At 49.5% G+C, this 15172-nt stretch overlaps 3 protein-coding genes across 5 annotated transcripts in view; 1 reads left to right on the top strand and 2 right to left on the bottom strand.

Moving 5' to 3' along the window:
* Positions 1-119, bottom strand: part of PSMD9 (proteasome 26S subunit, non-ATPase 9) — a 3375-nt gene extending 3256 nt beyond the window's left edge. The window contains exon 1 of the mRNA XM_026859970.1: positions 47-119. Within this exon, the coding sequence (XP_026715771.1) occupies positions 47-119 (73 nt within the window). The remainder of the gene's footprint in view (positions 1-46) is intronic.
* A 359-nt stretch (positions 120-478) lies between these two features.
* Positions 479-4577, top strand: HPD (4-hydroxyphenylpyruvate dioxygenase). Its single transcript, XM_026859457.1, has 11 exons — positions 479-642; positions 842-884; positions 978-1060; positions 1194-1283; positions 1410-1513; positions 1655-1732; positions 1898-2060; positions 2377-2448; positions 3153-3275; positions 3421-3537; positions 3684-4577. Exons 3-11 carry the CDS (start codon positions 980-982, stop codon positions 3792-3794), a joined length of 939 nt encoding a protein of 312 aa, XP_026715258.1. The 5' UTR covers positions 479-642; positions 842-884; positions 978-979; the 3' UTR covers positions 3795-4577.
* A 1175-nt stretch (positions 4578-5752) lies between these two features.
* Positions 5753-15172, bottom strand: part of SETD1B (SET domain containing 1B) — a 54067-nt gene continuing 44647 nt past the window's right edge. Inside the window, exons 13-18 of one of the 3 annotated variants that reach the window (XM_026859454.1) lie at positions 13246-13412; positions 12831-12962; positions 11890-12009; positions 11465-11602; positions 9019-10765; positions 5753-6611 (exon numbers count right to left, since the gene is read on the bottom strand). In XM_026859454.1, coding sequence (XP_026715255.1) covers positions 10592-10765; positions 11465-11602; positions 11890-12009; positions 12831-12962; positions 13246-13412 — 731 coding nt within the window. In that variant the 3' untranslated portion in view covers positions 5753-6611; positions 9019-10591. Of the gene's footprint in view, positions 10766-11464; positions 11603-11889; positions 12010-12830; positions 12963-13245; positions 13413-15172 lie in introns of all 3 variants that reach the window. The other 2 variants (XM_026859455.1, XM_026859456.1) reach the window with 2 other exon arrangements.

The following is a 15172-nucleotide window of genomic DNA, read 5'->3' as shown; positions in this document are numbered from 1 at the left end:
TGCCCGGGGTGGGGGGTGGTGCGGGAGGGGCCCGGAAAACACAAACCAGCACACGTGGCACGGCCTGAGCTGCGGCCACCAGCCTGCAGCGACACGGCGTCGTGGTCGTGGTTGGCCATCGTTCTGCTAAAGGGCTGCTGGCGAGTTAAAATTCCCCCTGCTTCAACCCTGAGCTGCTTTTGGCACAACGTCGTGGGTGAACAGGGGACAGGCAGAAATGTTTCCCCCTCAGCAGTGGCTCCCTGCCTGCTGATGGCCACGTTGGGTCTGGGGGGGCTCTGCAGGCAGCGCTGCCCACAGAGTTTGGGGTTTTTTTTCCCCAATATGGGCCCTTTCACACCTCTGCTTGCTCCTCCCTGGCTGGAGGGAAGCAGAAGAGCTCAGCTGCTCCCTACACACACACACGTGTGACCCGCACACGCTGCGGCGGCCGTTCCCCACGGGGTGTTGGTGCTGCTCTGGCTGTGGGGAGCCCCGTGGGAACCGGGGGACACCGGCACCGTGGTTTCACCCGGGACGGCTCTCGCCTGCCCGCAGGCTGCGTCCTACTACTGCAACAAGCTGGGCTTCGAGGAGCTGGCCTACCGGGGGCTGGAGACCGGCAGCAGGGAGGTGGTGTCACACGTCATCAAGCAGGACAAGGTAAGGGGACTGACGCACCTTGCGGAGGTACCGCTGCCAGGGTGGATTCTGGGGGAAGACGAGCCAGCGTCAGGCACATGGGTGCTGCTGAAACCCGTTTGTGCCGTTACACCCCGTCTGCGGTGCCTCTGCCCCAGGCTGGGGCCGCAGCAGCACCCCCACGTCTCCATCCCTCACCTCGCCTCTTCTTCCTCACCAGATTGTGTTTGTTCTCTCGTCCGCTCTCAACCCAGGGAATGAGGGTAAGTGCCGCAGGGCTGGGGACAAAGCGGGAAATGGTTGCGGTGGAGCAAAGCACCTCTGCTCATGCCTGTGGCTGTTCTTGCTCCGGGCAGAGATGGGGGAGCACCTGGTGAAGCACGGTGACGGGGTGAAGGACGTCGCCTTCGAAGTGGAGGACTGTGACTTCATCGTGCAGGTAGGCAGCTCCTCTGCCCCGTCCCGCACGGTACCCCGAAGCGGTGAGGGGAGGTGGGGAGGGGCCTGGGGACATCTCCCCCAGCCCAGGGGAGCTGCAGCAGGAGTGGGGGGGTCTCTCTCCTTCTGCCCAGAAAGCCAAGGAGCGCGGAGCCGTGGTGGTGAAGGAGCCCTGGGTGGAGGAGGACAAATTCGGGAAGGTGAAGTTCGCGGTGATCCAGACGGTAAGTGCAGGGCAGCTGTGGAGGCGGAGCCCTCATGCTGGAGCGGGGTCCGTGGGAGCAGGCTGGACCCAGGAGGTCCCCCAAAAAAACAGGGCCACCATGCAACCGCTTTCCTCCCTCTCACAGTACGGTGACACCACTCACACCTTGATAGAAAAGCTCAACTACAAGGGCCTCTTCCTACCCGGGTACCACCCACCCCTCTTCAAAGACCCCACGCTGCCCAAGCTGTGAGTCGTCTCTGCCATTGTGTGCCGGTGGGATGTCCCAGCGAGGAGCTGGACAGGTCCCCACTGCCTTGCCCTGGACCCCCCTATGCCGCGCGGTGCCCCCGAGCCCAGCTGAGAGCCACCCCCGGCTTCCCCCCGCAGACCGAGTGGCAAGCTCAATTTCGTTGACCACGTCGTGGGGAACCAGCCCGACCTCCAGATGGTCCCAGTGGCAGACTGGTAAGAGTAGGGAGGGTTGGCAGGAGGTGGGATGGAGCAGCAGCACCCCTCTGCCGGTCTCATCCTCTCCAACATCAGCTGCTGAGGCTAATTAAGCCAGAGCAGGGCTTCATTAGTGCGGGGATGGAGCAAGGGACTTGATTGTGCCTTTTGTGGCCTGGTCAGGTACCAGAAGAACCTGCTCTTCCACCGCTTCTGGTCAGTGGATGACAAGCAGCTGCACACCGAGTTCAGCGCCCTGCGCTCCATCGTGGTGACCAACTACGAAGAGACCATCAAGATGCCCATCAATGAGCCGGCACTCGGCAAGAGGAAATCTCAGATTCAGGTGGGTGCGTCCATCATGCTGCCACCACCTTGAGCGGGGGCTTTGGTGACAGAAAAGGGACCAAGGGGTCAGTGGCTTGGAGCCGGCGGTGCGAAGGTGCCTCTCTAGAAAGCGGCCCTTGATTGCTTGGGCCTGCAAAGGGCTGGCAAACCCTGGAGAGCTGCCGGCACAGAGCTGGTTTACCCCCGATTTCACTGTCATTTTGTCATTTTGTGCTCCCTCGGCCAATTTTGCTTTCATGTTTTTAAGCCCAGGCCCAGCCCTTTGCACGCTATAGTTGCGCTGTCACTCACGCAGTGACTTTTTTTCCCTGTAGGAATACATCGACTACTATGGAGGGGCTGGAGTCCAGCACATCGCACTGAACACCTCCGACATCATCTCGGCGGTGAGTGCAGCCCCGGCAGGTCCCTGCCCCCGCCCGTCCCGCCCCGCTCCACCTCCGCCCCATCCCGCCGGGCACAGTCCCTGTCGGGGGGGGGTGGACTATGACCCTCGTTGGGGTACAAGGACACAGGCAGGCTGAGCAGGCTTTGCGCCGTGGTTGTCTTACAACCAGGATTAACTGCCCAGTGAGCTGCTGGAAAGGGACCTGCCTCCGCCTGCAAGTTGCTGGGAGATGCTCGTCCCTCCGGCTTAAAGCAACTGGGGGCTGCAAATGGCACGTGCTGCCCTCAGGGGGTGGCTGGTGGGGAGCTGGGGCAGCCTGGGCTGAGCCACCACAGCGCATCACCCACCTTCCCCTGGGGCAGGTGCTGGTCTGGACTGGGCCCAGCTGCTGTCGAGCACGTGGCTTTGAACTCCCGTCCAGACCAAGAGGCCTCCAGAGGTGTTGGGGGGTCAGGGTGGGACAAAGAATCTTTGCATGGGGACCAACTCCGCGCTGCCTGGAGAGGGCATCTTGGGCCCGTTCCTGGTGCCCAGAGCAGGAGGGTGGGACGGGTCCCCACCCATAAGGTTGGCCAATGTCACGGGAAAGCATCACTCTGCCTCCCGACGCTGCTCGTCCTGGGCCACCCTCCTGGCACAAACCTCCCCACAAACGAGCCCCAAGCCCAGCGGACACACGCCGGGGTCTCCCCTGCCTTGCAGATCACCAACCTGAAGCAGCGGGGCCTGCAGTTCATGGACGTGCCATCCAGCTACTACCAGATGCTGCGGGAGAGGCTGAAAACTGCCAAAATCAAAGTGAAGGAGAGCATCGACAAGCTGGAGGTGAGTCAGGGCAGCCTGAGAGGGAAAAGGTTTGCCCGGGGCTGGACTGGCTCCCCGCAGTGTTTTGCAGGGATGAGGGTGACGTAAAAGGATCCCCTTTCTCCTCTGTGAGTCTTTGAGCTGTTGCTCCACTTCTTTTCTCCAGGAACTGAAAATCCTGGTGGATTTTGATGAGAAAGGCTACCTGCTCCAGATCTTCACCAAACCAGTTCAAGACAGACCCACGGTCTTTCTGGAGGTCATCCAGCGACACAACCACCAGGTTGGTTTGGGGATTTCACAGTGACCTTGGCTTGGAGAGCTCAGGGCCATCACGTGCCGTCACCCGGGCAGCTCTGGGTGCTGCTCCCTCCCAGGTGATGAACCCGCTGCCCGTCCCCGCGGTCTGTAACGTTGTCACCTCCGCAGGGCTTCGGCGCCGGGAACTTCAAGTCTCTCTTTGAAGCAATAGAAATAGATCAAGATGCGAGAGGAAACCTGACCATCCTGGAGCCCAACGGGGAGACCAAGCGCATCTAGAGGACGGCAGAAAAACGCCACCCTCGCCCCTAACGAGCTGACTCACAAACGAACCGGGAAACAGCCAGTGCTTTGGTTATAATAGCCCAGACCTAAGTGTCATAAACCCAGGGAAGCTGCTGCCAAGATGGAGATGTAAAAGGACTCAACACCTACCCCGACCCAGCCCCAGCGCTGCCCTCCAGCGACTTCTCAGGAGAGGGAGCGTGGGAAATAGCGAACACACTCTTAAAAAGCAGTTTGATCTGATCCAAACCACCGAATTCTTAACAAAGGGCAGATACAAGGCATGTGCCAAAGACACGGAGCTACGGAGGAAGACAGAAGAAACTGGGAGCGCTTAAATTTAGTCTATAGAAAGTTTTCTGTTAATTTTAGCTACGCGGGAAGCTGGGAGAGGAAAGCACGGAGGCGTTTGCCTCTCGGTACGTCTCGTTTTGTAAGATTTAATTGCTTTTAGACTCAATCTTGAATTTGCTGAGATTAAACACATGGTTTTAGGGTAGCTACAACATTCTGGAATGAGACTTAATCGAATTTACGTATTTCAGCCTTCCCAAGGCAACACAACCTTGCTCTAATACCTGTAAATTCCTGAGTTAATGAAGAGTTGGGGTTTCTCCTGTATTTCAAGAAGCAATTGCTGGTGTTGGCGGTGATTCCTTGGCTCAGATCCTGGCTGTGCGTGCAAAGTCCCCTCTGGGCATCGCTCTGGTGTTGTCACTGTCCTTTGCAAGGGGACTTTTCCTCACCAACACAGTAAAACCCTGTGCTGTCCCAGCTTTGAGTGCCTGGCAGGTTAACAGGGCTGGCGCCTCTCCACCCCACGCAGGCTGTGGCTCCCCGAGGAGGCCGCAGCCCTCAGCACACAACTGCTGAAGAACATTTCGGGGTCTCCAGTGCCCGCAGGTCTCCCCCCCGTTGCACATCTGCCCTCTAAAGCCCCCCTGCACCCACCACTGCTCCCCGTTTCCCAGCATCGAAGCCACTCAAACCCCGAGCAGCCAAGCCCCCAGCTCAGCAGCGGCTCCGCAGACACGAGCTCTCCCCCCAGCCCACGCCCCTGCCCCATCCAGCCACCCCCGAGCTGAGCCCTGCGAGGTTGGGCTGTCCCGCATCCCCATCCCCTCCCTCAGCCGCCGGGGGCAGCTGTGGAAGCTGAGAACTGAGCTGGGAAGTCACCTACAGGCCAGGCTCTCTCCTGCCTCTCCCCTTTCCTCCTCCATCAGCCACCCCATGCGCCCCTGCTCCAGGAAACTTTTTTTTCCTAAAGCTCAGAGAAGCCACTTGGACCACCACCACGTTCACAGCAGCAGCCCCCAACGAGGGAGGGTTGGAGACACACGGCCAGATCCAGGCTGTGCTTTCACCTGCATCAAACCTCAGTAGCTTCCCCTCCTGTAAACTACGGGTAACAGAATTAATTTCAGATTTGAATAAACTAATTTAAAAGGAAAACCAAAAAAAGGGTCTCTGGCCCCAACAGCCTCACAGCATCACCCACACCAGCAACACTAACACCTCACTTGGTAGATTAAGGGCTTTCGCCTCCATAAAGTTAAAAAAACCCAAGATGTGAGATCAGAAAAATCCCAGGCAGAGGCTGCAGGAGCAGGGACCTCACCTGCCCAGGCACCACCACCGGGGTTGGACAGGTCAGGGACACGGGCACTGTGGCCAGGGGGGCAGCGCCTGGCCCTAAGGGTTGTAAGGTTTTTTAACACTAAGAAAATTTTACGTTTATAAACTTAAATCACTCACGTATTTCTTTCATGCAATATATAATGTTGCTTAAAGTAATTTCCTGCTCACCAGAATTATTATTTTCAGTAAACTTTGCTGAAAATTGGTTCCTCGAACTATCCTTTTTCTGGATCTGGTTCCTTGAGCTCTCATGGTTCCCAGCACAGGTCTGAGAGCAAAAAAACTGCCCTGGTTATACATTAAGCACAACATAATTTTTCTGTAAGAAAAGTCAGTATATTTATGGTTTGCTTTATAAAAGTTACTATAATACAATGGTACATAGTATTCAATTCACAAAAATATGAACAAATATATACAGCATGACACATCCACAACAAAAACACTTTCTTCAAAACAAGATACATACTGGTGACAGATTCTATATGCACAAAACATCCCTAAATTTATAAATTTGCTTAACGAAAGAAAAAGCAGAAATCCTAAATCTTCAAAGCAGAGTTGTTTTTTTAAGGAACTTAAAAAAAAATTTTTTTTTTTTCCATTTATTGCAAACCATTTAACCTGCCTCCTTTTAAAGGAGGCCCTTTATTTTCACACTGTGAATTAAAACAACCTGTTTATAGAACCAGAAAACTGCAAGGATTGGGAGCCGGGTGTTCTTCCATTTGGCTTTTAAAACTGCCCATTTGTTTTAAAGTGTCCGTTACGATGTGTTTCTTTTCACTTGGACAAATACTACAGTGGCAATTAAGGAGGAAACTCATAAAAACAAAACAAATATTAAATTGAAAAAAATCCAGTTGCAAACTTGCTTAAATACATTTTAGGTTGTCTATTAGACTGTACACATTTCCTCGCTTGAAATAAATAGATTTTGCACATTAGGTTTCAGACTGGGGTGGGGGGGGAAAGAAGAAGCCTTGACTTGGCAATTTTTTTGTCTTCAGTTTCTTAATGCTTCTAATTCCATCTATTTATTTGACAAAAAAACATATTTATACAGAATTTACATTATACAAAGCTTGACACAAGCTGTAAATGCCACCAGCTCCTTTGCTATACTTAGTCCTTCTTCCTCCCCATCTCCTCGGCATCATTTAGAGCTGGAATCTGTTTAAAAAGAACTCCAAATTACAATAGTCACTTTTAATAAATTATTTACATGCTCTTGAAGTACAAAGAAATCAGCAAAAAAATTTCAACATGTTTCTACAAGAAACAGTGTTTGAAGAGAAGATTCTTGAGTTTGCCTATGTACAGAAGATGCATTTTTTTTTATACTTCAAAATCCTTTTTTCCTTAAATTTTTATTTTATACAGAAATGCACTGAAATGATCCCTGAAAAAGGTCACAAAACCCAGAACTGAAACTACTGTATACTTTGTTGGAGTTTAAAAATTCTTTTTTTTTTTTTTTTTCTTGTAGAAATAAGCTGCTCTATACAATATAAATATCTGCAAGATGAGCCCCTTCCCCTCCCAGACCCCCGATAGTCACAGACCACTTACACTGGGACCAACCTGGAATTGCAAAGGGGTGCAAACCAGATGGATAAATGAAGGTGTTGGGCAGCAGCAGGTGGGATTTGCAAGCACAGACCATGCTTCCTAGAAGCTGCAACCCTGAACTCAAACCAGCTTCGTGTTGGGGAACTAAAGATTTAAGCTGAATTTCCAAAAGTTTTGCACTGTTCTCTTGGGTTATTTCCCTTGGCGAGATACGATTTTGCAGGGAGCACAGTCAACACCTCTCTCTTTTTATGTCTTCGGTTTCTATTTAAGTGAAAATAAATTGGGGACAAGCTTTTCAGCCAACAAAACTTCACTAAATCTCTCTAAAGCAGCACGCACTGGTGAGTTTCCTTGTTCAGTCCTTGCCACTATTTCCATGCTGGAGTGCCCCTGCTGACCACGGAGGCAAACGCTGGGTCCGATCCAGGCTGGGGTGTGAATCACACCCCTTCTGCCTTTCTCCTTTCATCTCACCAAAGTACCCAGGAGGGACGAGAGAGGCATCTCCATGGCTTCCAAAACCATGTCCTGTGGCTGCAGGGCTCCCCTGCCCCAGTGAGACCCGCCAAGCTTGCAGGGACAGGGCAGCCACGGGCAACTGCGGCAACTCATAGAAGTCACTAAACCAGACGTATCATCCTCACTGTAAAATGATCTGGTTTGGGGATGGGGCGGCTTTGCAGTCTGAGACAAAAGCTGCACAGGCAGGACTCTGCAGGCCAAGATTTATGGGGAAGAAAAGAGCAATCTCAGGTTTGGCTTTCAGAAGTGCTGTGGGTCCAACAGCTCCATTTCCTCCTGAGGGGCTACTGGGGTCTCAGCTCTTCCAAAAACTCATCTTTTTGTTTGGGATCCTAAAAAGGGAGGGGTTACGGGCAGTTTCAGAAGTACCCAAGTGATTTAGGTGCTCACAGTCTTTGGCACCCAAATCCCTCTGATGCTCCTAAAAACATGATGAAGTACCCCAGCCCGTAGGTCTCACTTCACAAGACCGTGACCTGCCTCCCCACCTCTCCTCAACAAAAATTAAGGCAAACTGCAGGGGCTAATCCCATCCAGAGCACACAGACATGCTGGAAATACAAAACTGTCAGCAGGTACATAGGGGCTGGGCCATGTGGGGTGTCTTTGCCCCCACAAAACCACAGTTAACACACTGGTTTGATGGACCAGAGAGGAAGAAGGCCAAGGACAGCGGCACAACCGCCGCATGCAGGGGCTTCAGTTCTGAGACACAGGAAACTTCTGTGCATTTCCAAAGCTATGAAAGTAAAAGGCCAAGCTGTAGAGATACCAACTGGAGCGTCAACACAACAAGATGAACCTTATTTAAAATAAAATAAAATAAATAGAGCAGCTGGTTTAACTCCCAAATGCTCCTGCCATCGCTGCAGTTACAACCAATGTTCAATGACAGAAACTAGTTGTGCTTCTCATAATTTCAGGTTCTGGGTCACCGTTACCCAATTGCTGGAAGATTTATAGAAAGCAGGGGGAAACAACAGAACAAAACCAAAACAGAGATGAGACCATGGACTGTCCAATCTCAGTGACAATTTCCTCGCCCTCAGACAGAAATACAGGCAGTATTAAGGCAGCTTGTAGCAGTCTGTGTGTTCCTGTTCTTTCAGGCCTTTTGTCTAAAGAAGAAATTCAGATGCAGAGCTCTAACCTACTTTACAAGCTCCACTCCACGGTGCAGGCCTGGCAATTCCATGTTAACAGCTGAGAAAACTTCCAGGAAACTCTTTTGCAAGGTTGTAACCTCTGATAGTGGAGCTGTGGTCATACAGCAATTATCACTGATTTTGAAAGGCTACAAAAATACAGCTGTACCATTTGTTCTGCAGGGAGATGATGTTTCATTATGCAAATAATCTTCCCATTTCGTAATGACATTGCAACTTCCCCTTACAAGCCAATTAAAAAGGTTTTAGTACAACTAATCTCTACTTTTAAAGCAGGAGACATTCAATGCAAGTTGAAAAACTGATCCTGTCTATACCTGAACGGTCGTGTAACATTTTCAGATCGCATCCAAAGAAGTATTTATTTGGTGTTTTGTCCCATTTTTAAATGGAACATCTCGAAGAACTGCAACCTTCACCTCAGCACATCTACAAGGACAAAATATATTGAAAAATAATTTCAAACTATGCCTTCCAAATGTAAAGCAGCATTCATTTTCATGCTGTAGATGGAGGAGGACAGGATTGCTCCCACAGCCTGCTCCAGGGGACACTTTTACCATGTTATTACTGGAGGGATGGGACCACCCCAAGGCAAGTTACTGAGTAACAAAGGGAGGAGAGCGGCACGACACAGCTTGCTCCTATCACAGGAGGCATCTCCCACATTCAAGGACAGCGCAAATAATCCACGCAAAATGCTGGAAGGGCAGGGAAATGCAAACAAAAATGAGAGAAGTTAGTATGAGACACACATTAGCCTGTTCCCCATCTACAGGAAGAAAATCCTGTTACAAACGTGGGCCGTAGTGTATGCTTCCAAGGAGGGTAAGATTTCTGCAGTGTAAACATGGGCTGAATAGTCCACTTAATTTCAGACTCAGCCTTTTTTTGCATGCAAGACAAACAGATCTCCAAGAAACGGGCATCCCTAAAGGCCACACGCTGTGCCACGATGCTACAGCTACACAACTGACTTGATTTCTTTACTAGTGACTGCAGTATCCAAATGTCTCTCATGTACGGGCGCAGAGGTTTTGATCCCCCAGTATACCAGCACGGCATACGAAAATTAGAGACGAGCCCAAGGCGTTGAGGTCTGCAGCTGACCTGACTCCTCCCCGGGGTGTCTGGCTTAGGGAACTTGTTCAGGCTCATCCCTAACAACAAGGCAGGACAGTTCACCTATAGTCTCGTTGCGGACACATCTCCATACATACACGCACCCAAGCACACGCACACACCCATTCACACACCCTCAAGCCTCTGGCTTGCTCTGTAACATCAACCTTACATTTATTTACAGCTTACTCTGAGAAATCTGTGCAATTTCAGCCAATCAAGCTCCCAACAAACCCTATATGGCATTTTCAGTCTCTGCTTCACATTTAAACGTTGAATGTCTTTTTCAACCAACAAAACTGATGAGAAAAAGGTAGCAGCATTTATGAAAAGATGAAGGTTTATAACAACTAACAAAAAAGGTACCATTATCCTATGATGGAGCATTAATGTAGGGACTGAACAGAGAAGCTAGTGTTTGGATAGACCATGCCACAAAATGGTAGTCACCTTTTTGTGTGCGTGTTGGATCTGAAAAGGAAAGAGCACCTGAAACATGAACAGTCCTCGTAAGCGTGTGCGCTTTTTGCTTTCATTCGTGATCCTGGCAGAAGTGCGAAACTTGCTTGGTTTTTTTCTTCTCTTTTTTTTTTTCCTCTCTTTTTTTTTTTAATATTTTTTTCCTTTTTAAATTTTTTTTTCTTCCTTTTTTTTTAATGGTTTTTTGTTGGTTTTTTTTTTTCCTCTTTTTTTGGCAAAGTGCAACCACACCTGGTTACCACAGTTTTGACATGGCCGAAGGTGCAAGTGTGACGAGAAACCTCGAGTTCAGTTCAGGGTTCCCCTGCAGTTCTCAGAGCCACATAGACATGGGATTTTTACATCCTCAATTGGAAACTTGTAGTCATAGGTAATTTCCTCATTCACATTGATGTGCTGTTTGGAGTAGATGACAATCTTCTTTTGAGACTCCACCGTGATCACTTTAGCATAACAGTTTGGCTGCAAGGGTGACAGAACAAGTCATGATTTAGGCTCCTGGTGGCCATGGCTTCCCAGCTTCCACACAATTATTCCACACTAAAATAGAACAGGGCAGCCCTTTCCCTAGACAGCCTCAGCCATGCTTCCAGGGCCTGGACCCAGGGGAAGCTGAGAGAGGGAGGTGTAAAGACAGAAAACAAGAGCAGCCCTCCTTGTGTTCCTCCAAAATATCCACATTCTGGTCATTTGTGACATAAATGAGCCTGCAAGATACTCCACCAAGTTTGTCACAGGCTAAGAACAGCACAACTAACACTTAGTAATTTGGTCAGGCTGCCAAGTCTTTGAGTGTAGACTGCAGCAGAGAATATTTTTCCCATGTGGACACTAAAAGGAGACTATTCCCACAGAATAACAATGCTAAAATTTTAAGGAAATATTTATTAGATATGTTTGAAGAGTGTCTGTCAGGGTCCCCCAACAGAGTCAGGAGAATTCTGAGCACACTCTGTCTCACTGCACGTTTCATTTCTCAGGTCTCTCAATCTCTTTATGCTAGTCTAGACCCTGCTTTGATCTGCTGCAGCTCATTAACGTTTAATCATAACCCTGTGACCCCCTGCTACTTGTGAACACGGCCTCAGTCAAAGTTAGCAAGGACTCAATGGGTTTATCAGTATGTCAGGGTACAATTACATGCAAAAACATGATACTTACATTGCAGCTGTGATTAATAAACCTGGCGAAGTTTCCACATTTCGTGGCATCGATGATGGTGTCGTGGTCGACTCTGAACATGTAACTGCTTCCGATGCCTTCGTCCTCGTATCGCTTTTCACGCATGTCAGCAATGACCTACAGTTAAACCCCATGTGTAGGGTCAGGACGTGCTGCAGGAGTGATCTGTGAGCAGAGACCTACACGACGCTCCCCTGAGCTGTGCTAGTGCCACTCAACAGACCTAACTGAAAACACAGGAGTTCAGGATGGGCTTCTTGGGAGCCTATCTCCTAAGGATTCGAGTGCTTAGTTTCTAGGGGTTGTTGAAAATCCCACCCCTGTAAACCCAAGCCCCGCTGTCATGCTCGAGCGCTTCTTTCAGGGCTGGTTTTTGCTCAGATTTCACCCCCAGTCCAGCTTACCTGCCTGATGTTCTGACCCACGTACTCAATCACCATCTCATCAGCTGCAATGGGCTCCATAGCAAAAAGGCCCCAGTCATGAATGTGGCTCTTGCAGAATTTTAGTTTTTTCTTCCGGAACTGCAGGAAGAGAACACCCCCAAACCCCAAGTCTAAATTAGCAACAGCACACAAAGGGAAAGGCTGTCCCTGGGTCCAACACTTGCAGCATGCTCCCAGCCACAAGAAGTGCTGGGTACTGCAATCTGATTCAGTTCCCTCTGTCGTGTGGTGACAGGAAGGCAGGACAGAGATCATGGGAGGTCCCACAGAGTTGTATCATAGAATCATATCATAGAATGGTTTGGGTTGGAAGGGACCTTAAACATCATCTAGTTCCAACCCCCCTGCCACGGGCAGAGACATCTCCCACTAGATCAGGTTGCTCAGAGCCCCGTCCAACCTGGCCTTGAACACTTCCACAACTTCTCAAATATGGGGGATAGTGGCTTAGCCACTTCATCCATCAGTTCATCCAGAGTTGCAGTACTTGGGTTTTTATCACTGACCACACACTGGGGAGAGCAGACTCTGAGGCCATCGCTTTCTGTTCTGCATAACCCTGACAGTTCTGACCAGGCTCAAGCTCTATAATCATCACATACTTATTTATAGTCATTTATCAGTATCTGCTTCTCACAAGCAAGTACAGTGGACTACGTGTCATGTTTTCCCTGTGACCACTCTGTTCCTATTTATTTAGGTAAATTATTTGTATTAAGTTGTATTATTGTACCAGGCTGTATTACATGGAAGTACAGGAGAGCCAGGCACCATTCAACCCTCTGGCATGCAGAGCAGTCCCCAGCGCCGAGATGGCCATCACCAAGGTGGGGCCAAACTGGCCTCAGCCTGCTCCCAACCAGCCCCTGTGCAAAGCAGCAATCCACGGGGTGACCTACCTTGAGCTGGTTGAACTTGAGCAGGTCACTGTCACAGCTACCAGTGAAGGAGGAGAGGAGCCTGCGTTGCTCTGACCGCCTCTCGGAGCCAGCCCGGGTGGAAGCATGAGGTTGGGCAGGGATGCTCATACCCTGAGAGGACAAATGGGTGATCAAAGCTGATCCAACAGCCCGCAGCCTCCCTGTGAGCAATCCCTTGTGCTACAACACCACCACAGAACGTGTGGCCTCCTAAAACATCCCACATCAAACACTGACACCTCCCTGGCAGCTCCCAGACAACCAACGTGACACAGACATAGCAACAGCTTCACCTCCCTCCTTGCCAAAAGGCAGGAAGCATCTCCTGTGTGTGACACCATTGAAAACCAAATCCCATTCACACCCCAGCAGTCAGCAGAGGACCTGTCCTCACCTGCGTGTCAGCTGGAGGCTCCTCTGCAAAAGCTCGGCTATTGTTGAGGTATTTAAGTTTGTCCTTCTTATCAATTTTGTAATAGCCTTCACTTCGTGCACAGCCTGTCACATGCTCCCGCATCCCATCATCCCGCTTCTTTTTCTTGGGAGTAGAAAAGCTAGTAGGTGGAAAGAAGTTAAGGAGAAACGCAGCCACCAGATATCAGACAAAACTTGCTACAGCTACATGGAGCTAACACTGGGAGCTCGGAAAATTATGGGGGGGGGGCTGCAAAAAATAGTAATATTGTTGAAAAATAAGAAAATATCACTGAAGTCTAAACACCTACAGAAAAAACAAGCACGGTCTTTCCTTCTTAGCTGCACGCTTTTGGGAAACTAAAGAGGTAATGAAAATTTAAACATAAAAAGGTTAAGCTGTCAAGAGAAACCTGTTTGAGAAAGGATTTCCCCACAGCACCCACTACGTACACAGACAGCAGCTGCCCAGCCATCTGGATGTACCATTTTCTCTGGTTTGAGTGACATGCTTTTGTTCTACCTCCAGAAATTCCCTGCTGCCACCCCAAGCTCTGAAGACACCGCGCTGATGTCACGGCAGCAATCATCCCCACCAACCAGATGGGCAAGAGATGCTCCTCAGCCCAAAGGGCTTGGAGAGAGATGCTGCTCTCACCACCCTCGGTAATTCAGCTTGGGAAGGGTAAGACTCTGCGCAGATGTTTCAAACCCCAGTCTCCTATCAGTCAAGAAAACCTGCAGCTGATCTTGCAAGGACTCACTGCACGGAGCAGGCAGAAGGCACCTTCAGGTCTTTGGCTTCTGGAAGGACAGTGGAGCTGTACTACTGGCAGTTCACCCCAAAAACACAGCCGTGAAGCCTACGACGATTAAGATCTACCCAAAAATGCCTCCCCTGAGTCAGAAAATATCCTTAATACTAAAAAATTGAAGCCAAGGGACCATAAAAAGCAAGAAGTGATGGTCTTGAAGTCAGAGTGCTGAGGTGTGAGCTTGCTGCAAAGCAGGTGAACCCTGCAGGTGTTTCACACCTACTGCGCAGTGTAGCACCGGGTGAACTGGCAACCAGCCACAGATGATTTTTTAAAATGGTTTTAAAAGTGACTGTAAATTTGCTGTTACAATAATCCTTATCAACAGGGAAACAGATTTCAAATATTTCCACTATGTGCCAAATGCAAACACGTTTAAGCACACGGTCATAGGCCAGGCCTAACCTCAGCTGTCCCGTCCTGTCTTTCACTGGCTGTGGTCACCCACCACTGCAGGGCCAATTACTCCCACCTTGAAACTGGTTTGGTTTTGAAACTGCTTCCCCAGACGAGGCAGACACAGACTGAGAATTACTGGTGATAATGCATTTCATCATCTTTTTTGAGTATTTCCTTTAAACAATTAAATAAATGTATTTCAAGATTATTGCACTGGTATGAAAAGGCAGAAAATTATAAATTTAATCTTACACGTCACCCTTTGAGATGCATGGAAAGCAAGGATAAAAACACCCAGCTCGGCACTAAGCTCCACTTGCTTTTTGTTAGTATCACATCACTGACTATTTTAAGAGGTTTGGGCTTTTTTGCTTTTGCTTTCATGTCTTGCAGGGAGTAAGGGATAAGATATTTTAACTACACACAATCTCCAGCAACACACAAGGTGATGCCTTTGTCTTCTTTAGCATATAAATCTATATATCCTTCCTAAAAAAAATTATACTACTTAGGTTATGAGAACAGCATTTTAGGCTCTGTTCCGGAGATCACTACTGGTGGCAGTACACATGTAGAGCCTTGTGAGACAGCTCATGTGTCCCAAAAATGCTCCCAAAGATTCAAAGCTACAGCCTACGCCACCGATTACCAGATCACAGGCAGGGAGGGAGGGAGGGGATGGGGCCAGACTCT

The sequence above is a fragment of the Athene cunicularia genome, assembly GCF_003259725.1.
Source record: "Athene cunicularia isolate RWA chromosome 15 unlocalized genomic scaffold, athCun1 chr15_part1, whole genome shotgun sequence".
NCBI classification, from domain to species: Eukaryota; Metazoa; Chordata; class Aves; order Strigiformes; family Strigidae; genus Athene; species Athene cunicularia.
The sequence above is the reverse complement of the archived record's forward strand: the minus strand, read 5'-3'. Positions and strand labels throughout refer to the sequence as shown.

What these genes read in the sequence shown, in the direction of transcription:
- HPD (XM_026859457.1), top strand. Translation starts at nt 980, where the DNA reads ATGGGGGAGCACCTGGTGAAGCACGGTGACGGGGTGAAGGACGTCGCC. An exon ending in GACCCCACGCTGCCCAAGCT is followed by an intron (nt 1,514 to 1,654) that starts GTGAGTCGTCTC and finishes TTCCCCCCGCAG; the next exon opens with ACCGAGTGGCAAGCTCAATT. An exon ending in TCCAGCGACACAACCACCAG is followed by an intron (nt 3,538 to 3,683) that starts GTTGGTTTGGGG and finishes TCACCTCCGCAG; the next exon opens with GGCTTCGGCGCCGGGAACTT.